At 45.9% G+C, this 24,557-nt stretch overlaps 1 protein-coding gene across 3 annotated transcripts in view; it reads right to left on the bottom strand.

Moving 5' to 3' along the window:
* MON2 (MON2 homolog, regulator of endosome-to-Golgi trafficking) overlaps positions 1-24,557 on the bottom strand; it is a 225,482-nt gene that overhangs the window by 7,174 nt on the left and 193,751 nt on the right. For all 3 annotated transcript variants that reach the window (XM_069764436.1, XM_069764435.1, XM_069764437.1), the window contains 2 exons: positions 16,890-17,097; positions 15,683-15,765 (listed from right to left, as the gene is read on the bottom strand). In XM_069764436.1, the coding sequence (XP_069620537.1) occupies positions 15,683-15,765; positions 16,890-17,097 (291 nt within the window). The remainder of the gene's footprint in view (positions 1-15,682; positions 15,766-16,889; positions 17,098-24,557) is intronic.

Here is a 24,557-nt window from a genome sequence, read left to right as displayed (position 1 = left end):
ATGTAGTTACATTTTTCTTATCTGTTCTTTTCTCTAGTGTTTCACTTGACTGCTGCCTGCTAATCCAACATGTCCTCCACTGACGCTTCCGAAAGTGGACGTGACACTGATTATGTAATCACATTTGATTTACTGATTGGTATGTATTGACTGGCAATACTATACATGTGGTAAATCATGTATTTTCTTTACAGGTACCTTCCAGTGCGGAGGAGCAGGAGCAGTCTAGTGGAAAAGATTCTTCCCACGGTCGTCAGCGTCAAGTTGCCGAGGAGGAAAGACGGTGTGTAAGTAGCCTTAGTTGTAACTTAATTTGTTTTCAGTTTTACGTACAAATTCTTTTTTTGTATTTCATCTATAGGTTCCACAACGTGAGGAAGGACAACGTGACATAGATAACGCCCTACTTATTCAAGCTGTGCAAGAGCGAGCAGTGTTGTGGGACCCCCGTGATCGGAATCATTCCAACTCAGCCTTGATCCGACAACTCGGGAAGAAGTGGCGACATCGCTGCTGGCTGATTGGGACCGTGCCACGCCACATGCCAGAAAGAATTTTCGCAAGTATTGCAATGTTGTCTGACGCAGCAGTGATCTTGTTAATGTAGGTGCATTGTTTTACAATTCATTTTTTCTTTTTTTTCCCGCTTCACAGTGAAGAGAATAAAAGTTTGTAGTGTTCGATGAAGGATCATTTCAATAAGGACATGAGAGAGGAAATTAGAGTTCAAAGTGGTGCTGCTCGAAAACTCAGAAAATATAAATACCATCATCAGCTTTCTTTTCTGAAGCCTGCGCTTGCTCAGCGAACGTATATTTTGTGTTGTCTTACTATTATTTAAACTTTTAAATTTTTTTTACTAATGTTTTCCATTTATTTTTCACACAGAACCTGGTGCAGCACCACACAACCTGGATCGTCCTCTGTTGGAGCGGCTCCTCGACCAGCCAATAAACAGGCCCAATCCCAATCATCCACCAGCGATGGAGCAATCAGGCAGGATTCATAGGCTGGGGAACAGGAAGCCGATCCATCTGGTTTTCCCCTCTCCCAGCCCTCTGCCACTACTTTACTTGGGTCTGCTTGCCAGCGCCCCAAGTTTATTCACTTAAGCTCAGTCTTCCAGGCTGGGATGAAGGCGGTTGTAGAAAGACTGGATAGTGGGTTCACTCAGGTGAACACACTTTTCCAGGAAGTCCACTGATGCCTTGACCGCCTGGAAGCTGACCTTAATAAACCGGCGCAACATTATTTTTCCGCTATAAAACAGGGCGTGACAGAAAACCTTACTCCTGATCTCCAGCTGTATGTGATGAAGGCCTGTCAGGCTGCTAACACCGAGGCCATGCAGTGGTCCCAATATCCGCAGCAGGCACAAAATTCATTCCATACAGGGCAACAAGCTCCAGCACAGCATCAGTGGCAGAATCCGCAAGCACCATTCCCAACATCACAAGACCTTGGATACCAATCTGCTCACCAAGTGACGTATCCACCACAACCACTGCTGGACATTAGGACTGTTCAAACAGTATCCAGCTACACCATGCAGCCGAGTGCAGCAGCCCAGCCTTACACTTCCACCACGCAGCCGAGTGCAGCAGCCCAGCCATACACTTCCACCATGCAGCCGAGTGCAGCAGCCCAGACTTCCACTCCCACCATGCAGCAACAGGAACCAAAAGGCCGAGGAAGCAGCAAAACAAAGGCCAGGAAGCGAAAAGGAAAGACATTACTCACCCCCTCCACCCTCACCTCCAAATGTGTCTTTTTTCCCCCCCAAGTCTATCCACACCTTCCCTTGGTTCTTTCCCATCCAATGTATCAATTCCTTCCAACTTGTTTTCCACTCTTAATGTGTCCTTTGCCAATGTTTCTGACCCAATCCTCCAATTGACTGCCACTTCCCCTATAACAACTTCCCCAACCACTCCTAGCCTACCATCACAGCCCGACACCCCCCAGGTCCACCATGTAACTCCCTCTCGCAGACTCTGAAAGTAAATCACATTATTTTACTTTTTTATTTGTTAAATTTCTAATTGTTTTTATTTTTGTTAGTAAAAATCCTTTTGTTTCACAATACCTGTCTCCCTGTGTTTTCTTTATCTCTTTATTTAAACGTGTCTATTGTTGAGTGAAGTATTAACGGGTGTTAGTTTAATAATAAACACCTTAAGTTACAGTCAAGGTGTTAGTATTACTGTCAGAAAACAGTACAGGTACATAACATTACAGGTACATTTGACTTACAGCTTAAACCATTTCATCTTGCCAAGCCACACGTCCAATATCAGAAACAAAGTTGGCAGCCAATTTATCCCTCATTTGGGCAACTTCCACGTAGTCCTCAGAGGGGGAGCATGGTAATCCTGCAATGTGGTATCAACAGGTTCCTCAAGTTCGAAGTAGGGTCGCTCTTTTGACAGGATGTATTTATGCAGAATAACACACGCTTTCACAACCTCATTAATTGTCTCAATTTTAAGATTGATAGCTGTACCCAAAATGTGCCATTCTGCTGCCAGCAAACCAAAGGCACACTCCACAGTTCTTTGTGCCCTTGTCAGTAGGTAGTTGAAAATACTTTTTGTGTGAATCAAGTCCCGACTCGAGTATGGTTTTATGAAGATGGTACACATTTGAAACGCCTCATCCCCAACAACAAACAGCATTGGCAGTCCTTCAGTGTTCGGAAGAAGTTGTGGTGGTGGAAAATTAAAATTATTACCATACAAACGTTGGCCCATAACAGTTTTTGAAAGTCTGCGAGTCATTTCCTCGTCCAAATGAGCCAACATCAACAAATCGACACTCAGCATCCGCAATCGCCATGAGAACAATGGAAAAGTATTTTTTTTATAAATGAAGTACTCAGATCCACTTCCAGCAGGTTTCAGAATCCGAATGTGTTTGCCATCCACAGCCCCCACAGTCTGGAAAATTAAAAATTTCATTGAATTTTTCTGCATTTTTCAGCCGGAGTTCAGTTGTGGGTTGGGGGAGGAATTCTGCACACAGAACATCACACAATGCATGGCAGGTGTCTCCAATAATCCCAGAAAGGGTGGACACACCAATCCGAAGTTGAAAATGTATAGATCTTAAGGTCTCTCCGGTAGCCAGGAATCTGTAGAATAGAAAATGGGGAAAAAAAATCAGTACGTGGCTTTTTAGAATAATAATATTAATGACAGGTGTTTTTTTTTCAAAATTACATACCTTAGGATCACCAACAGATGTTCCTCAGCAGGAATTGCTCTACAAAGCTGTGTGTCCTGCCTAGTGATGGATCCTCTGACACGTAGCAGCAATTCTTGGAAGCTCTGTTCAGACATTCTTGTGTACTCGTAAAGCTTTTACTGGTTTTCACAAAGCTCGGTGTACAAAACAAGTGGTAGGCTCCACGGCTCTCTCAGACTTCAACAATTGGGTGTTGCCAATAGCGACAACGTCGTCTTCTCCGTCTCTCTTCCTCACAAGCCACAGCCAGCAAAAGCCAATTTCAATGATAAATTTAGATTCAGATTGAAGCTCTCCACGCTAAGTTCCATCTTGCAGCAGGATACAGCATCAAAAGAAGAAGATTTCATCTGTGCAGTGTGTCTAGATATAGAAATCCCATGAGCCATGCCCATTGGGAAATACCGTACTTATGCGCATAAACAACGCAAATGCATGCAAGAACGCATACAAACGCAGCTTTTTTTTGCCGTCATGAGTGAGTTCATGCGGAAAAATAACGCTGCGTAAACATGCGCTTATGCATGCAGATGATATGCTGCGCACAGAAACGCTAATGTGAACCTAGCCTAAGTGGTCCAAAGTGATGTTTTTGTTTTCAGATGAAAGTAAATTTTGCATTTCATTTGGAAATCAAGGTCCCAGAGTCTGGAGGAAGAGTGGAGAAACCACAATCCAAGCTGCTTGAGGTCTAGTGTGAAGTTTCCACAATCAGTGATGGTTTGGGGAGCCATGTCATCTGCTGGTGTAGGTCCACTGTGTTTTACCAAGGACAAAGTCAGCTCAGCCGTCTATTAGGAAATTTTAGAGCACTTCATGCGTCACTCTGCCGACAAGCTTTTTGGAGATGGAAATGTAATTTTCCAGCAGGACTTGGCACCTGTCCACACTGCCAAAAGTACCAATACCTGGTTTAAAAACAACAGTATCACTGTGCTTGATTGGCCAGAAAACTTGCCTGACCTTTAATCCCATGGGGTATTGTCAAGAGGAAGATGAGACACCAGACCCAGCAATGCAGACGAGCTGAAGGCTGCTATCAAAGCAACCTGAGCTTCCATTACACCTCAGCAGTGCCACAGGCTGATCACCTCCATGTCACACCGCATTGAAGCAGTAGTAGATGCAAAAGGAGCCCCGACCAAGTATTGAGTGCACTTACTGAACATACATTTCAGTAGGCCAACATTTCGGATTTTAAAATCGTTTTTCAAGCTGGTGTTAAAAGTTATTGTAATTTAAGGCCCTGTCACACTTAGCGACGCTACAGCGATCCCGACAACGATACGACCTGTCAGGGATCGTTGCTGCATCGCTTTGTGGTCGCTGGTGAGATGTCAAACTGTGAGATCTCCCCAACGACGCAGCAGCGATGCGGCGACCTGTAGCGACCTGTACAACGATGTCACATGGCAGCTATTTCATGACGATTAACAGACCTCAATGAGGGACGTCCTGTCATGAGGTCGTTGGTAAGGTGTCAAACACAGCGATGTGTGCTACCCAGCGGGACCTCAACGACCAAAAAAAGGTCCAGGCCATTCCGACACGACCAGCGATCTCACAGCAGGGGCCTGGTCGCTGCTACGTGTCACACATAGCGAGATCGCTACTGAGGTCGCTGTTGCGTCACAAAACTTGTGACTCAGCAGCGATCTCGCTTTGTGTGACGGGGGCTTTACTGAGATTCTGGCTTTTGGGTTTTCGTTGGCTGTAAGCCATAATCATCAACATTAACAGAAATAAACACTTGAAATAGATCACTGTTTGTAATGACTCTATATAATATAAGAGTTTCATTTTTTGTATTGAAGAACTGAAATGAACTTTTTGATGATATTCTAATTTTGTGAGAAGCACTTGTATGAGGTATTGTAAAACGTTGCATCACACCTTTCAATGTAAATGCCTTAGGAATGAATTAACAGTACTTTTTTACTTTAATTAGGTCACATACTCAAAATAGTGATGAAAACAATCCAGATGCATAAATTGTTATTTATATTTAAGAAAAAAAAATGATGTCTAATGAGACTACCTTCAAGAAACAATATCTTATTAGAGCATTACAGACAACTAGTGATGAGCGAATGTGCTTGGATAAGGTGTCATGCAAGCATGCTCGGGTGCTAGCAGAGTGACTTCGGTGTTTCAGTCCCAGCTGCTGCATGTCTCGGGACTGTTTGCCAGCGGTAACACATGTAGGGATTCCCTAACAAACACGCAGTCCCTGCAAGTGTTGCGGTTGTCGAACAGCTGTAAGACATGCAGCCACGGGGACTCATTTTTGAGCACGCCGAAGTCACTCTACCAGCTGAGCATGCTTGGATGACACCTTATCTGAGCACGTTTGCTCATCACTACAGATAACATGTAGCAGTCCCGCTAATTGAATTCCCCTTCCTCTATGCAGCACAGCAGAGTGTTAAGGTACCGTCACACTGGACGATGTCGCTAGCGATCCGTGACGTTGCAGCGTCCTGGCTAGCGATATCGTCCAGTGTGACACGCAGCAGCGATCAGGCCCCTGCTGTGATATCGCTGGTCGGGGCAGAAAGGCCAGGACTTTATTTCGTCGCTGGCTCTCCCGCTGACATCGCTGAATCGGCGTGTGTGACGCCGATTCAGCGATGTCTTCGCTGGTAACCAGGGTAAACATCGGGTTACTAAGCGCAGGGCCGCGCTTAGTAACCCGATGTTTACCCTGGTTACCATCGTTAAAGTAAAAAAAACAACCACTACATACTTACCTACCGCTGTCTTTCCCCGGTGCTCTGCTTCTCTGCTCTGGCTGTGAGCGCCGGGCAGCCGGAAAGCAGAGCGGTGACGTAACCGCTCTGCTTTCCGGCCGCTGTGCTCACAGCCAGTACAGAGAAGCACAGCGCCGAGGACAGACAGCGGTAGGTAAGTATGTAGTGGTTTTCTTTACTTTAACGATGGTAACCAGGGTAAACATCGGGTTACTAAGCGCGGCCCTGCGCTTAGTAACCCGATGTTTACCCTGGTTACCGGCATCGTTGGTTGCTGGAGAGCTGTCTGTGTGACAGCTCTCCAGCGACCAAACAGCGACGCTGCAGCGATCCGGATCGTTGTCGGTATCGCTGCAGCGTCGCTTAGTGTGACGGTACCTCAAATCTTTCCAAACAAATCTGGTTCCAGTGGACAGAAACATTCCTTACTTTACATGGATGGCCAATCATCTGACTGTCCGCTAAGTAGTACTGCAGGAAAAAAATGTTTGGATGGCTGCAGCAATGGCAAAGTCAGCTGTTTGCCTTTGCTGCACCGTGTGAGCCATACAGCCACAGTCAGAAAGGGGTTACCTCTGATTCAATCTCTTTAGGCTATGTGCACACGTTCAGGATTTCTCGCAGAAAATTCCTGAGAAAAACCGGACATTTTCTGCAAGAAATCCGCAAGAAAACTGCATGCGTTTTTGCCGCGTTTTTTTCCGGACACTTCCCAATGCATTCTGTAGTGGGAAATCCGCAAAAAAAACCGCTAAATTAATGAACATGCTGCGGTTTTTACCGCATCATGTGCACAAAACATGCGGAATTCCTTCTAAATGATGGGATGCTTATTGTATGCGTTTTTTTGTAGTTTTACAGCGTTTTTATCGGGAAAAACCGCGAAAAAACCGCAACGTGTGCACACAACCTTAGGGTATAAAGTGAATCCTATCAGTTTTTGTTTATAAATATAAGGGAACTAGGAAAGAAAAAGAAACAAGAGAAGTATGAAGGAAAAAAAAATCTCTTATTAAAATAGTAATCAAACAAATACAAGTTCTTTCTATCAAATTCAACAGATGGATAATAAAGTGATTTTTAACCTTGGTGGCAGAAAGTGACATCAATAGCTGGCAATAATATATGCACATAGGAAAACTAAAGGAAGATGCAGGGACAAATTGAAAATTTAAAAGAAAAAAAAATCTGACACCAAAAGGATTTGATGATTTAGTGGAACAATAAATGGCATGGTGGTGACATATTTGAAATTCTTTAATTGCAAAACGTTATTTAGGCACCTTTCTGCGATCTGCTGAACTTCCCCTAAACCGTTTATACAGGCTTATAAGGCTAAATTCTCACAATGAGTTTTTGGAGACTCTGCCGTGCACTTTTTTAGGGAGTGTACGCCTGCAGTCTTCGACGTCTGAGTGTCTGCTTCCTGTGTACACTCCCCTAAAAAGTGCAAGGCAGAGCGCAAGTTTGCTGTGCCGTCACCATTAGTCTATGACCTCGTAGTCACATGCATCCAGACCCAGTTTTGCGGGAAATTTCGGACGTATGCCCCTAAGGGGACATAGCACACAATGTGAAAGCACCCTTAAGCCAGTGGCCTTTAGCAAGGCACCTTGGTGTGCAGCACTGTGTGGGTATAGAGATGGTTACCGGTGATGAGCGAATATACTCGTTACTCAAGATTTCCCGAGCACGCTCGGGTGTCCTCCGAGTATTTTTTAGTGCTCGGAAATTTAGTTTTCATCGCCGAAGCTGAATGATTTCCATCTGTTAGCCAGCATAAGTACATGTCGGGGTTGCCTGGTTGCTACGGAATCCCCACATGTAATCAAGCTGGCTAACAGATGTAAATCATTCAGCTGCGGCGATGAAAACTAAATTTCCGAGCACTAAAAAATACTCGGAGGACACCCGAGCGTGCTCGGGAAATCTCAAGTAACGAGTATATTCGCTCATCACTAATGGTTACCCATTTATTGTTCAACTTTGATCTATCAAAGGGGGCTTGTTAGCAAAATAAAAACAAAAATATTTACCTGCAGCCATAGTGGTAATCTGCAAATAAATACAATTTTATACATGTACTTATGTGGAACTGGAAGTGCAGTTGCAGGGAGAAAAGGTCATTATATTCTCCTTACAGCTGCTCACTTCCAGCCATCAGGGTGGCGCAGGGACTGAAACAGACAGCAGTGTGTGCAGACCTGAATGTCAGTCAAGTAGCAGGGCATGACTGCAGCGCTTACCGGATTGGTGACTGGTATAGCCCTCGGCACTGCAAACTGGAGAATACCATTTCATTCTCTCCCTCCAACTGCACTAAAGGTACCTTCACACTAAACGATATCGCTAGCGATCCGTGACGTTGCAGCGTCCTCGCTAGCGATATCGTTCAGTTTGACACGCAGCAGCGATCAGAATCCTGCTGTGATGTCGTTGGTCGGAGCTAGAAGGCCAGAACTTTATTTGGTCGCTGGCTCTCCCGCTGACATCGCTGAATCGGCGTGTGTGACACCGATTCAGCGATGTCTTCGCTGGTAACCAGGGTAAACATCGGGTTACTAAGCGCAGGGCCGCGCTTACTAACCCGATGTTTACCCTGGATACCATCCTAAAAGTAAAAAAAACAAACGCTTCATACTTACCTTCCGCTGTCTGTCCCCGGCGCTGTGCTTTCCTGCACTCACTGTGAGCACAGCGGCCGGAAAGCAGAGCGGTGACGTCACTGCTCTGCTTTCCGGCCGTTGTGGTCACAGCCAGTACAGAGAAGCAGAGCGCCGGGGACAGACAGCGGAAGGTAAGTATGAAGCGTTTGTTTTTTTTTACTTTTAGGATGGTAACCAGGGTAAACATCGGGTTACTAAGCGCGGCCCTGCGCTTAGTAACCCGATGTTTACCCTGGTTACCCGGGGACTTCGGGATCGTTGGTCGCTGGAGAGCTGTCTGTGTGACAGCTCTCCAGCGACCAAACAGCGACGCTGCAGCGATCCGGATCGTTGTCTGGATCGCTGCAGCGTCGTTTAGTGTGAAGGTACCTTTACAATGAGACACCAGCACAGATTACCACTATGGCTGCAGATAAAGCCCGATAACTAACAGGTTCCCTTTACTGCAATCTCCATGGAATTAGCTTTCCACGTTAAATCTACTTTATCAAGGCTATTACCTCAAACGTTACAGACCTATGAAAACTAAAAATGTTGACAAAAGTGAATTTTCATATGTTCAGTATCAGTCATGATGATAGTTGACGATGCGAGGACTACAGAAAAAAATATGTACATGCCCAAAAAGACCTGCTTACTGTCTTTCTGGAGATCCCTCACTGGCTCCTTTTAGACCTTAGTTGAAGTCTGTACTGGGACAGAACTTTAAAAAGGTGGGTGTTCATATAGGAAATACTCCCTGTCCTCACCAGCCAGTAAACTGAAAATTCCCATGCACCCAAAGTGAAGATGCACAGATACATATACAACACACTAAGATTGGAAAACAACATACAATGTAGCACTAAATAAAAAGGCTCATACCTCTGGGTCTGTATGGCAGACAAACAAAAATTGGAATACTTAGGCAGGCAGTGGAAATACAGTTTGAGCAAAAACTGCCCACTTTTAACCTAGCGACAGGTTTTTAACCCATTACTTGCCAAATTCAAATTTTTCAAAAAAGGGCGTCCCAATATTCAATTAAAAATGACAATGACATGATTTCCTATTTTGAAAACATTCATTTTACAAACACAACACAAAAAATTGGACCCAATTATAAAAATTATAAAATCTTAGTTGCTAGAAGCTAAAGATTAGGCAACCCAAAAAAAGGACAATGGTAGATAATGGGTTAAGAGTTACCCCACCTAGAAATGTATATCATATCCACAGAATATGCGGTGTCTAAAATCTACAGTACATGTATGACTTTTATAGGGGCCAAGACCCTTATATGAGCATATAAATAGTTCACTTTCAGTTTTGCGGTTGACAAACTTTCTTTAAATTCACTACAGTAAACATAATTTGCTGGCCAAAACAGTGCATGTTACCTGTGGGTTTTTAGGTGGTTATTACTAGTGATGAGCGATGTTGCTCGGGTTTTCCCGAGCACACTAGGGTGGTCTCCAGGTATTTATGACTGCTCAGAGATAAGTTTTCATCGCCTCAGCAGCATGATTTACAGCTATTAGCCAGCTTGATTACATGTGGGGATTCCCTAGCAACTAGGCAACCCCCACATGTACTCAGCCTGGCTAATAGCTGTAAATCATTCAGCTGCCGTGATGAAAACTAAATCTCTGAACACTAACAAATACTCAGAGGTCACCCGAGCGTGCTCGGGAAAACCCGAGCAACGAGTACACTCGCTCATCACTAGTTATTACTCATTTTCCTGAGAGAACTCCACCCCTACATATGGTCTGCTGTATAGACACTACAAAGAAGATAAAATCCTGGCCTTACTGTTTAAATTAAAGGGAGTCTGTCACCCCCTTTTAGGCCTATAAACTAAGGCCTCCGCCATTAGGGGTTTATCTACAGCATTCCGTAATGCTGTAGATAAGCCCCCGATGTAACCTGAAAGAGAAGAAAAACAAGTTAGATTATACTCACCCAGGGGCGGTCCCGATGCGGTCCGTTCCGATGGGCTTCACGGTCTGGCGCCTCCCATCTTCATACGATGACATCCTCCTCTTTGCTTCCTGTTGCGGCTCCGGCGTACTTTGTCTGCCCTGTTGAGGGTAGAGAAAAGTACTGCAGTGCACAGGCGCTGGGCCTCTCTGACCTTTCCTGGCGCCTGCGCACTGCAGTACTTTGCTCTGCCCTTAACAGGGCAGACAAAGTACGCCGGAGCCGCAACAGGAAGCAAAGAGGAGGATGTCATCATATGAAGATGGGAGGCGCCGGACATGGACCGCAACGCCCATCGGACCGGATCGCACCAGGACCACCCCTGGGTAAGTATAATCTAACTTGTTTTTCTTATCTTTCAGGTTACATCGGGGGCTTATCTACAGCATTATAGGATGCTATAGATAAGCCCCTGATGCCGGTGGCCTTAAGATACCGTCACATTAAGCGACGCTGCAGCGATATAGACAACGATGCTGATCGCTGCAGCGTCGCTGTTTAGTCGTTGTGTGGTTGCTGGAGAGCTGTCACACAGACAGACAGACAGTGCTGAAGTCCCCGGGTAACCAGGGTAAACATCGGGTTACTAAGCGCAGGGCCGCGCTTAGTAACCCAATGTTCACCCTGGTTACCATTGTAAATGTAAAAAAAACCCCACTACATACTTACATTCCGGTGTCTGTCGCGTCCCCCGGCGTCAGCTTCTCTGCACTGTGTAAGCGCCGGCCGTAAAGCAGAGCGGTGACGTCACCGCTGTGCTCTGCTTTACGGCCGTCCGGCGCTGACACAGTGCAGGGAAGCTGACGCCGGGGGAAGCGACAGACACCGGAATGTAAGTATGTAGTGTTTTTTTTTTTTATATTTACAATGGTAACCAGGGTAAATATCGGGTTACTAAGCGCGGCCCTGTGCTTAGTGATCCGATGTTTACCCTGGTTACAAGTGAAGACATCGCTGGATCGGCGTCACACACGCCGATTCAGCGATGTCAGCGGGTGATCCAGCGACGAAATAAAGTTCTGGCCTTCTAGCTCCGAACAGCGATGTCACAGCAGGATCCTGATCGCTGCTGCGTGTCAAACACAATGATATCGCTATCCAGGACGCTGCAACGTCACGGATCGCTATCGTTATCGTTCTAAAGTTGCTCAGTGTGAAGGTACCTTTAGCTTATAAGCCTAAAATAGGATGACAGATTCCCTTTAAACATGCAAGTAGCCTCTTTAGCAAGGAAGACTACTATCTCTGGCGCCACCTATTAGATGTAGTCATTCTAAAAGTCAATATCGACCCTTTAACGAGCTTTGCCACATGACAAGCCAAACTAGAATCATTATTTGCAGACACGTGTTTTGAAGTGTTACCCCTTCTCAGTGCAAAGCAGGAGATCTGATTTGGCTAGGTGAGAAGCCTCTGACTGGGGGGCAAATACATAATTTAACAAAAATCAATATAAAAACTATTGATCTAGTTGGGAAATTATTAATATGTTAATCATTATGTTATGAAAAGCACATTTTTACAATTCAGGAAGTTATATGCTTATTGGGTAAGTTTTAAATTAAAAGCAAATGGTGATGAATCCTCCGTCCATGAAATAAACATTCAGAGTCCACAGTTTGTGTGGCATTGAATACTTGAAGGGGGGTAAGAAAATAGCATAATGTAAGTCATGCACTTTGGTGACCCTGTCATCTACCTCCGGAGAAGAGGCTTGATGAATAAGATGCCTGAGGATATGTGAGTCACCAGCCCTGAAGGTCACACAGCCTCAAGATAGCTTTGGCCAATTCTTCCAATTAATTCAAGCATCTCCATTGCAATCCCATTTATTTCAGTTTTCATGGTTTTTACTTTAATAAGCAGATGCAGAAGGAGATAAACATTTTTCAGAACAGGGAAAATAGGTCATTTATATTAATTCAGATGTCTGGCGGAGTGAATGCAAAGAATTACCATCATATCCCACAGCTATATGTTGTTTAAAAGAGTTTTCCAGCTTCGGTGAACAAATCCCCCAAGCTCATAACATCCAGACGAAGACTATTTACACAGTATTTTACTGGGATGGCTGCCAAATTCCAAGAGAAACCTGACACAGCTACTCTGTGGCCTCCAATGTCTAGGTCTGCAGCTGTAGATATGGTCTACCTGACACTTAATCCAATAAAGAAATACACCAAATACTCGTCGCAGAAGATGGATGAGAATTTGATGTTTAAGTTAAGGCCCCTTCACACTCAGCGACGCTGCAGCGATACCGACAACGATCCGAATTGCTGCAGCGTCGCTGTTTGGTCGCTGGAGAGCTGTCACACAGACCGCTCTCCAGCGACCAACGATGCCGGTAACCAGGGTAAACATCGGGTAACTAAGCGCAGGGCCGCGCTTAGTAACCCGATGTTTACCCTGGTTACCATCCTAAAAGTAAAAAAAAAAAACAAACAGTACATACTTACCTACAGCTGTCTGTCCTCCAGCGCTGCGCTCTGCTTCTCTGCTCTCCTCCTGTACTGGCTGTGAGCCGGAAAGCAGAGCGGTGACGTCACCGCTCTGCTTTCCGGCTCACAGCCAGTACAGGAGGAGAGCAGAGCGCAGCGCTGGAGGACAGACAGCTGTAGGTAAGTATGTACTGTTTGTTTTTTTTTACTTTTAGCATGGTAACCAGGGTAAACATCGGGTTACTAAGCGCGGCCCTGTGCTTAGTTACCCGATGTTTACCCTGGTTACCAGTGAAGACATCGCTGGATCGGTGTCACACACGCCGATCCAGCGATGTCTCCAGGGAGTCCAGCGACGAAATAAAGTTCTGGACTTTATTCAGCGACCAACGATCTCCCAGCAGGGGCCTGATCGTTGGTCGCTGTCACACATAACGATTTCATTAACGATATCGTTGCTACGTCACAAATAGCAACGATATCGTTAACAATATCGTTATGTGTGAAGGTACCTTTAGGCTAAATGGTATCCACTCAAAAAGTTTAAGAACTGCAGGGATCGGTGTCAGGTTCTGCTTTATCTAATAATTTAGTAGGAAGATCCCCTATGGTCAGCAAAAGAAATACTTATTGGAGGCCCGATGGTATCGCATCTGGAGGGTGGTAATGTCATCATGGGGGCAGGCTTTGAAGCGTTGAGAATCTCTCCCCCCCACGTGCTTACCCACCTATCCACTTCTCCCTTTCCCATGTGCTGACTTATCCCGTCTGTGCTCTCTTCTTTGGCCTGTCCACCCCAAGTGCTCTCCCCCTTGTCTGCTGTCTCTCTCCTTCCTGTGCTGTGTTCTCCCCTCATGTGCTGTACAATTTGAGCTGTCTCCCCCTGTGCTGTCTCTCTCACCCCTGTGCGTTTTCTCTCTCCCCCATCTGCTGTCTTTTCTTCTCATGTCATCTTATATGCATTGCTTTTGTCCCAGCGATGCTGTTGCTCCTTAAGAGCCTCATTTGCCCGTTGTTGTCTTCGACATTGTGCCTTTGCTGCTTTCCTTTCATTGGCGTACTTTTTAGGAGGAGCCATGTTGGAGTTGATATTTGGTCTTTAAAGGGGTTTTCTCACGAAAGAAAGTTCATTTAAAAAATTGTTTGTATCTGACCGTGTACAGAACATACCACAGCTCCTGGGCAGGGGAGGAAGCAAAAGACAATACTGACATTACAGCAGGAGATCGCAGAGGATACATTTTGTGAGGTAAAATATTGATTAAAAACGGTCTGTGAAATATTTTACCTCAGAAAATGAATCCTCTGTGATCCCCTGCTGTAATGTCAGTATTGTCTTTTGCTTCCTCCCCTGCCCAGGAGATGTGGTATGCTCCGTACACGGTCAGACAGACAATTTTTAAAATGAACTTTCGTGGGAAAACCCTTTTAGGCTAAGTGCACACGTTGCAGAACTGCCACGGAAATTTCAGCGACAATTCCGCAACTCCTGCCGCAGGTAAATCGCATGCAGAATTGGCATGCGTATTCCCGCTAAACACTAGCGTTTTGCAAGCGTGTTTAGCTTGCAGAATGCTAGCGTTTTCCAAGCGATCTGTAGCATCGCTTGAAAAACTGATTGACAGGTTGGTCACACTTGTCAAACATACTGTACGGCCTATACAGCATCAATAGTAAAAAGATCTAATGTTAAAAATAATTAAAAAAAATAAAACATCATGATATTCTCACCTTCCGGCGTCCCCGACAGTCTTCCCGCACCTCGCAATGCTCCGGTCCCATTAATGCATTGCGGCAATGACCTCAGATGACATAGCGGTCTACTAAGCAGTGTAGAAATCTAGAATTCTATGCTCAGTCTCGAGTAGATAACGTTACTGCTGCCTAGGTAGTAGACATATAGACCTAGAATCATTATTTGAAAGCTTTTCAAGTCATTTTTTTGTCTTCTTTGTTTGCCCTGATAGTGTGTCATCTTGATGAAAATCCATATTTTGCTCCATTGTGCCTTTAGTTAACGCACATAATCTTTTAAAATGTTGCAAGAAAAAACTATGCCAAGGAAGTAGTGGAGTATATCTGTGCAAAAACTGTGCCACTTTTAAAAAGGAGTGAATAATTAATTTGGGATAAACATCTGAATTGGCTAACTAAACCCACATTGATGAACAAAAAAAGAGGAATGGCAAAGTGCTTAATAAAGGCACAAAACAGGTTTTTAATTAGGTAAAAAAAAAAGCAAAGAAGGAGAAAATCAATAATAAAAAGGGCAAATCTGATAAGGAATCGCCATGTGCGTCTTCCTAAATGTTTAAGCACTGTACAGCTATGTAGAAAAGTTATGACACCAGAAGAGTTGTATTTTCAACATACAGTATATCTTGATGCAATCGCAATTATTTTGCATGTATATAGCCAACTTGTATTAGAAGTTTGATATATCGGCTTGAAGTTCTGCAGCCAAACTTGAAAACTCGTTTATGGGACATCTGGGTCATGCAGTAAACTGTGTGATGATTCTCAGTAGTAAATCTAAAGTCTATAGTTGTAGTTTTGGAAAAATGATTGAGCATTTACCACTGTATTCATAAAAAATAACATTTTTATCTACTTTACTTACCATTTTCAGGGTGAGTTTTCTTAAGTGAATCTATGAGAGTGCTTACAGCTTTTAACACAAATATGATTTCCGTTACACGCTGCCTGAAATATGTAAGCAGAATCCTACATTACTTGAAATAAACAACGTTAACAATGCAGTAAAATACAAGTTTGACATATAGAGATGTTTAAAGGAATACAAATTATTAAATGGGATGACCACTTTATTTTTAGACAAATTGGGGAATATGATTTTGGGACATTTACTATTAGTTTCTTCTCCTGTACTAGTTAGTGTTGCGTTCCTCAAAGACTACACAGATCTCAACCCCACAAAATAACTGCTGACAGATGAGCAGGAGACCAGAACGGTCCATCAGCCTCCACCAATTAGAAAACGTTTTTTGATAACAGTAGATGACAAGGCTAGGTAACCACTCAAGGTCCTAGTCTTGCTAGAAAAGAGTCGAGTCCAGTTTATGTTTCAATTAATCAGACTCGCTGGCGATTGTAGAGGAGCTTCTACAGCCATATCCAGTGCTATGGTTTGTGTTGGTCTCACCTTCTTCTTGACCACAGGATACATCTTAACCCAGAACAAAACAAGTGGGTAGAGCGAATTGGGGTGCAGTAAGGATGTGTCGGGAATGGATTATCTGGGGGGCACTGTTACATCTGAATAAAAGTTTGCAAAATAATTTATTTCTAATGGCTTCTGCTTGAAACCTGAAACCAACCAATATTTTTTTTGTTTCTGGGAAGTCATTGACCACAGGTCTATGTAGAAAGGGCGATTTCGGCCTGTTGCACATTTAGTGGCCTGTATACACAAAACTGCTTCGAACAGAACAATTTTATTCATCGGCTGTTAAGAACGGGTGTTGTGTTGCCCATAACAGTTAACACAACATAACACAACTGAGCCAATCAACCCTTGCAGGGTTATCGCTGGTACGCTTACATGGGCAGTTAATCGAGAAGTATTCATTGATTCTCGGACCACTGGATTAGCAATTGCAAATCCTTGCTTTAGAAATCTCTCAGTCATACTGTACTAGCTCACTGGTCTGAAGCCGTGAAAGCTTTTTTTTTTGGACATGTAAGATTTTGCCGTTCAATGTTCGCACAAGGGAATACATCAAGATGAAAATTTCTGCTGCATAATTTATTTCCAGGATACATCCTGAGTACCAATAGCAGGAATGCATATTAAAACCCATACATACCTTGGCAGAGGACATTTCCCGCTCAGCCTTTCATCATCTATGTAGCGATGAAGGACATCTTGGGATCTCTTCAATAGCACAGAAAGTGCCATTCTGGAAATATATCCTTCCTGTGGTGTTGTTACTTTATTGCTAAATGAGAATTGAAGCAATGTCTCAAAGCACACTTTTGAAAACTCTTCTCGCATCCTAATGTCTATTTCAGCTTCTGAAAAACAGACGCAAAGGATTTAGAGGCAATCAGAAAATAAAACCAACTTACGACCTACAATTATAACCAAAAATCAATTACTTTTGCACTAGGAGAGTACTAGAAAGGAATTGCAATAGTGTTATACTGTGAGAAGATTTCAGACATGCCAGCCCTTGGCAAACAATTCCTGATCAACATTTATAAAAATGTTTGCTGGGAAGTATCAAGAAAATACATTAATTCTTTGTACTGAGAATTGTAACTGTAATCTACCACCAGGTTTCTGCTCTCCCATGTGAAAGCAGCATAATGTAGGGCAGAGAATGATTCCAGCGATGTATCACTCCTTATAGTTTTTATAAAATCACCCTTACTACGAGCAGCATGTATCAGTCGCTGGCTGTATGATTTCTGTTATATGTGTGTGACTCTAATACACTATGGCATTCCAGAGAAAAACCCAGTTTAAAAGCCGCCAGGGACCAAGTGGCATGGGAAACTAGTCGGAAAGGCCGGTCCCTGTTGGCTTCTTCCCATAGAGAGAAATCGGTCAGTTATTGACAGCAAGCGGGAAGAAGCTACTGGAAACCACCCTCCTGAATAATCACCAGTACGGCTTGGTCCACGGCGTCTTTTAAGTACGTTTTTCTCTGACGCGCCGCAGTGAAACATACTTGGCTGAAATCTTACAGCCAGTGGCAATTATCAGCTGTCAGCTTTCCTTTAAAGGGACTGTAAGCACAGAATGACTGTGCAAGCAAAGTACGGGCACTCAGTGCTTCACGCCATGGCCAATCAGTTATATAAACCTTCACAACTGCTTGGTTTCCATCTATCTCTGCCCTTCTGTGACTCTATGAATCCAGAGCTGTCAATCAAAGCAGGTGGGATGGAGAAAGATGGACTACAAGCAGGTGGGAAGGTGTATATAAATGATTGGCCTCGCCATGAAGCACCGAGCCATGGGACTTAGTTTGCACAGTCATTCTGTGCTGACAAAGTCTCTTTAATGAGGACTTGTCATCAGGTCAAAAGAGGCCAGTTCTCCCCCCTACCCATTATATTCTCGCTGTACTCCCGACAATTTAGTTTTTTCTTTTATGTCATACTATTCCAGAGATCTGGGCCTTTGGTTTAGTTCAACTTTTTATGGTCTTTACTAAAGCTGCTCAGAGTAATAATGGCCAAGAATCCCTTGTAATGACCTTAAAAATTATCACAAAATAAAAAGACCCATATATCTGACACCGTATGGTGGATTTAAAAACAAAACAGGATTACTCAGGGAAGCAGAAGGAAAAAAAAATAAAAAAAAAGCTGAATTTTGACCAGGTGACAGGTCCTCTTAAATTATGTGTTTGTGATTTAGTTAATACTAGCTGAAGAGCCCGGCGTTGCCTGGGCATAGTAAATATCTGTGGTTAGTTATAGCACCTCACTCCTCTTATTTTCCCCCTCACTCGCCCCTCTCACTCCTCTTATTTTCCCCCTCACTCCTCCCTAACACTTGTCATTTTGACCTCACATCTGTCATTTTCCGATCACTCCACTATTTTCCCTCACTCCTCTCATTTTGCACTTACACCTTTTCATTTTCACCTCACACCCCTCATTTTCACCTCAGTATATACGTTTGTCATCTCCCTTATATATAGTATACACCTGTATCTCTTATCTTGTATATAGTATATACCTGTATGTCATCTCCCCTGTAAATAGTATATACCTGCTGTATGTCATCTCCTCCTGTATATTGTATATACCCATGTGTCATCTCCTCCTGTATATATTATATACCTGTATGTCATCTCGTCTGTATATACTATATACCTGTATGCAGGGCCGCCATCAGGGCATTACAGCCGTGACTGGCGTAAGGGGCCCGGTGAGCAGAGGGGGCCCGCATCGGGCCCCCTCTTACCTGCTCACCGGGCCCCTACCGGCAGCCGCAGGCTGAACCGGGCCCTTAGCGGCGGCCGGCGCTGCAGCTGTACGCTATTGACATGCGGGCCCGCGCCCGCACGTCAATAGTTAACAGCCGCCAGCCGCAGCGTGCAGGTCGCCGGCGTCTGACGTCATTGTCAGTCGCCGGCGAGTGCACAGTGCAGCTGCGTGGAGAGATCAGGAGCGCGGCAGGTAAGTAGAACTTTTTTTTTTTCTATTAAGAGCGGCGATCGGGGGGGGGGGGGGGGGGAGGTTTGGGCAGAAGGCTGGACACAGAGGGGGCAGAAAGCAGCTGGACACAGAGGGGGCAGAAGGCAGCTGGACACAGGGGGGCAGAAGGCAGCTGGACACAGAGGGGGCAGAAGGCAGCTGGACACAGGGGGGCAGAAGGCAGCTGGACACAGAGGGGGCAGAAGGCAGCTGGACACAGGGGGGCAGTAAAGCTGGACACAGAGGGGGCAGAAGGCAGCTGGACACAGGGGGGCAGTAAAGCTGGACACAGAGGGGGCAGAAGGCAGCTGGACACAGGGGGGCAGAAGGCAGCTGGACACAGAGGGGGCAGAAGGCAGCTGGACACGGGGGCAGTAAAGCTGGACACAGAGGGGGCAGAAGGCAGCTGGACACAGGGGGGCAGAAGGCAGCTGGACACAGAGGGGGCAGAAGGCAGCTGGATACAGGGGGGCAGAAGGCAGCTGGACACAGAGGGGGCAGAAGGCAGCTGGACACAGAGGGGGCAGAAGGCAGCTGGACACAGAGGGGGCAGAAGGCAGCTGGACACAGAGGGGGCAGAAGGCAGCTGGACACAGGGGGGCAGAAGGCAGCTGGACACAGGGGGGCAGAAGGCCGCTGGACACAGAGGGGGCAGAAGGCAGCTGGACACAGGGGGGCAGAAGGCAGCTGGACACAGAGGGGGCAGAAGGCAGCTGGACACAGGGGGGGCAGAAGGCAGCTGGACACAGAGGGGGCAGAAGGCAGCTGGACACAGGGGGGCAGTAAAGCTGGACACAGAGGGGGCAGAAGGCAGCTGGACACAGGGGGGCAGTAAAGCTGGACACAGAGGGGGCAGAAGGCAGCTGGACACAGGGGGGCAGAAGGCAGCTGGACACAGAGGGGGCAGAAGGCAGCTGGACACAGGGGGGCAGTAAAGCTGGACACAGAGGGGGCAGAAGGCAGCTGGACAGGGGGGCAGAAGGCAGCTGGACACAGAGGGGGCAGAAGGCAGCTGGACACAGAGGGGGCAGAAGGCAGCTGGACACAGAGGGGGCAGAAGGCAGCTGGACACAGAGGGGGCAGAAGGCAGCTGGACACAGAGGGGGCAGAAGGCAGCTGGACACAGAGGGGGCAGAAGGCAGCTGGACACGGGGGCAGAAGGCAGCTGGACACAGGGGGGCAGAAGGCAGCTGGACACAGAGGGGGCAGAAGGCAGCTGGACACAGGGGGGGCAGAAGGCAGCTGGACACAGAGGGGGCAGAAGGCAGCTGGACACAGGGGGGCAGTAAAGCTGGACACAGAGGGGGCAGAAGGCAGCTGGACACAGGGGGGCAGTAAAGCTGGACACAGGGGGGGCAGAAGGCTGGACACAGAGGGGGCAGTAAAGCTGGACACAGGGGGCAGTAAATCTGGACACAGAGGGGGCAGTAAATCTGGACACAGAGGGGGCAGTAAATCTGGACACAGAGGGGGCAGTAAATCTGGACACAGAGGGGGCAGTAAATCTGGACACAGAGGGGGCAGTAAATCTGGACACAGAGGGGGCAGTAAATCTGGACACAGAGGGGGCAGTAAATCTGGACACAGGGGGCAGTAAATCTGGACACAGAGGGGGCAGTAAATCTGGACACAGAGGGGGCAGTAAAGCTGGACACAGAGGGGGCAGTAAAGCTGGACACGGGGGGGGGGGGGCAGAAAGCTGGACACGGGGGGGGGGGGGGGCAGAAAGCTGGACACGGGGGGGGCAGAAAGCTGGACACGGGGGGGGGGGCCGAAAGCTGGACAGGGGGGGGGGGCGGGGCAGAAAGCTGGACACGGGGGGGGGGGCAGAAAGCTGGACACATGGGGGGCAGAAAGCTGGACACATGGGGGGCAGAAAGCTGGACACATGGGGGGCAGAAAGCTGGACACATGGGGGGCAGAAAGCTGGACACATGGGGGGCAGAAAGCTGGACACGGGGCAGAGTGCTGGACAGAGATGGGGCAGAGTGCTGGACAGAGATGGGGCAGAGTGCTGGACAGAGATGGGGCAGAGTGCTGGACAGAGATGGGGCAGAGTGCTGGACAGAGATGGGGCAGAGTGCTGGACAGAGATGGGGCAGAGTGCTGGGCAGAGTGCTGGACAGAGATGGGGCAGAGTGCTGGACAGAGATGGGGCAGAGTGCTGGACAGAGATGGGGCAGAGTGCTGGGCAGAGTGCTGGACAGAGATGGGGCAGAGTGCTGGACAGAGATGGGGCAGAGTGCTGGACAGAGATGGGGCAGAGTGCTGGACAGAGATGGGGCAGAGTGCTGGACAGAGATGGGGCAGAGTGCTGGACAGAGATGGGGCAGAGTGCTGGACAGAGATGGGGCAGAGTGCTGGACAGAGATGGGGCAGAGTGCTGGACAGAGATGGGGCAGAGTGCTGGACAGAGATGGGGCAGAGTGCTGGACAGAGATGGTGCAGGATTGGAAACAGATGGGGCAGGATGGATACGATGGAGACAGATGGGGCAGGATGGGGAGATCATATGGGGTAGAATGGATACTCATGAGGGCAGGATGAGAGAACATATGGCTGGAGCCTGAAATGAGACACACGGTGGCCAGGATGGCGAATATTACCATAGGGGCTAATTAAGGGATATTATTATTGCAGTGATGTATTTATTTTATTTTTTGAGTATACTGTTTTAAATGGGGGGGCGGTCCTGTTACTGTGTAGAGTGATACTATGTTGCCTTCTTCATGTGGTGTAATGTAGAAGTTGGGAAAATTAAGTAATGTGTTCTACAAGCGGAACTCGAGATAACTGTTTTATTTCCTGCAGAGACGAGTCCTGGCTGGATAAAGTGATGGCGGTCTGTGCTGGATGAAAGATGAAGGACTTCACCTAGAGACGTCACTGGTGAGTCAGTGTTACCTATACACTTACACTATACACTGTATACTATATACAGAGGTCCTGTGTACAATGTCACCAGTGATCACTGTATTATCTATACATTATATACAGAGCTCCTGTGTGTAATGTCACCAGTGATCACTGTATTACCTGTACACAGACACTGCTTACTAATTACAGATCTCCTGTGCATAATGGCACTGATGGTGATAGTATTGTGGGTTTTTTTTTGTATTACTGATCAGTATTGTAGTATTCAGTCATTGTTGGTAATATGTGGTCTGGTCATGATGTGGAGGTAATATGTGGTCTGGTCATGGTGTAGCGGTATTTGTTCCTTGTATTTTATATTATTCGATCACTGTGGTGGTAATATGTCATCTGGTCATAGTGCTGTGGTATTTGTTCCTTGTATGTAGTATTATAGGTCATTTTAAAAATTGAAAAATAAATAAAAATATACCTAAATTGTATTGCATATTTTAACAAATATTTAGTAGGTTACAGTAGAGTAGGGCCCGGCCAAAAGTGTCTACCTTGTTGTGGTGGCGGCTTAAAAAATCTTTTGGCCAAAACAAAAGCTGCCGGCTATATGTGTGATCTGGTGATGGGAACTGTCAATGTGTGATAGGTGAGAAGTGGAGATTTTCCAAGAGAGAGTGGTGGGACTGTGGACAGTTCGTGGGGTGGAGCCTGGAGGCGGGGCTGGGGTGGAGCCTGGGCGGAGTTTCAAGGGGGCCCCGAAAATTTTGCCAGTATGGGGCCCCGAAATTTCTAGTGGCAGCCCTGCCTGTATGTCATCTCCTCCTGTATATAGTATATACGTGTGTCATCTCCTCCTGTATATAGTATGTACCTGTAAGTCATCTCCTCCTGTATATAGTATATACCTGTTTATCATCTGCTCCTGTATATAGTATATACCTGTGTTTCATCTCCTCCAGTATATAGTATATACCTGTATGTCATCTCCTCCAGTATATACCTGTGTGTCATCTCCACTGTATATAGTATATACCTGTGTGTCATCGCCCCTGTATACCTGTATATAGTATGTACCTGTAAGTCATCTCCTCCTGTATATAGTATATACCTGTATGTCATCTCCTCCTGTATATAGTATATACCTGTGTGTCATGTTCTCCTGTATATAGTATATACCTGTATGTCATCTCCTCCTGTATATAGTATATACCTGTGTGTCATCTCCTCCTGTATATAGTATATACCTGTGTGTCATCTGCTCCTGTATATAGTATATACCTGTGTGTCATCTGCTCTTGTATATAGTATATACCTGTGTGTCATCTCCTCCTGTATATAGTATATACCTGTGTGTCATCTGCTCCTGTATATAGTATATACCTGTGTGTCATCTGCTCCTGTATATAGTATATACCTGTGTGTCATCTGCTCTTGTATATAGTATATACCTGTGTGTCATCTCCTCCTGTATATAGTATATACCTGTGTGTCATCTCCTCTTGTATATAGTATATACCTGTGTGTCATCTCTCCTGTATATAGTATATATCTGTGTGTCATCTCCCCTGTATATAGTATATATCTGTATGTCATCTCCTCCTGTATTAGACAGCGTTTACACGTTATTTGGTCAGTATTTTTACCTCAGTATTTCTAAGCTAAATTGGCAGCCTGATAAATCCCCAGCCAACAGGAAGCCCTCCCCCCTGGCAGTATATATTAGCTCACACATACACATAATAGACAGGTCATGTGATTGACAGCTGCCGTATTTCCTATATGGTACATTTGTTGCTCTTGTAGTTTGTCTGCTTATTAATCAGACTTTTATTTTTGAAGGATAATACCAGACTTGTGTGTGTTTTAGGGCGAGTTTCATGTGTCAAGTTGTGTGTGTTGAGTTGCATGTGGCGACATGCATGTAGCGACTTTTGTGAGATGAGTTTTGTGTGGTGACGTGCGTGTAGCAACTTTTTGTGTGTCGAGTTGCATATGACAGGTTAGTGTAGCAAGTTGTGTGCAGCAAGTTATGCGCATGGCGAGTTTTGCGCGTGGCGAGTTTTATGTGTGGTGCGTTTTGAGTATGTGCAAGTTTTGTGTGAGGCAACTTTTGCATGTGTTGCAACTTTTGTGCATGTGGCAATTTTTCCGCGTGTGCAAGCTTTGCGTGTGGCGAGTTTTCCATGAGGTGAGTTTTGCACGTGTGGCGAGTTTTGCGTGAGCCTAGTTTTGCATGTGGCGAGTTTTGCACATGGCGAGTTTTGAGCGGTGACTTTTGTGTTTCGACTTTTATTTGGCGAGGTTGGTGTATGTGTGGTGAAATATGTGCTGAGGATGGTATATGTGTTCAAGCACGTGGTAGTTTGTGGCGCCTTTTGTGTGTGTGTGTGTTCATATCCCAGTGTGTGGTGAGTAATCCATGTCGGGGCCCCACCTTAGCAACTGTACGG

This window comes from Ranitomeya imitator, chromosome 4 (assembly GCF_032444005.1).
Source record: "Ranitomeya imitator isolate aRanImi1 chromosome 4, aRanImi1.pri, whole genome shotgun sequence".
In the NCBI taxonomy this organism is placed as follows: Eukaryota; Metazoa; Chordata; class Amphibia; order Anura; family Dendrobatidae; genus Ranitomeya; species Ranitomeya imitator.
Note: the sequence above shows the minus strand (reverse complement) of the source record. Positions and strands in the feature narration are given on the sequence as shown.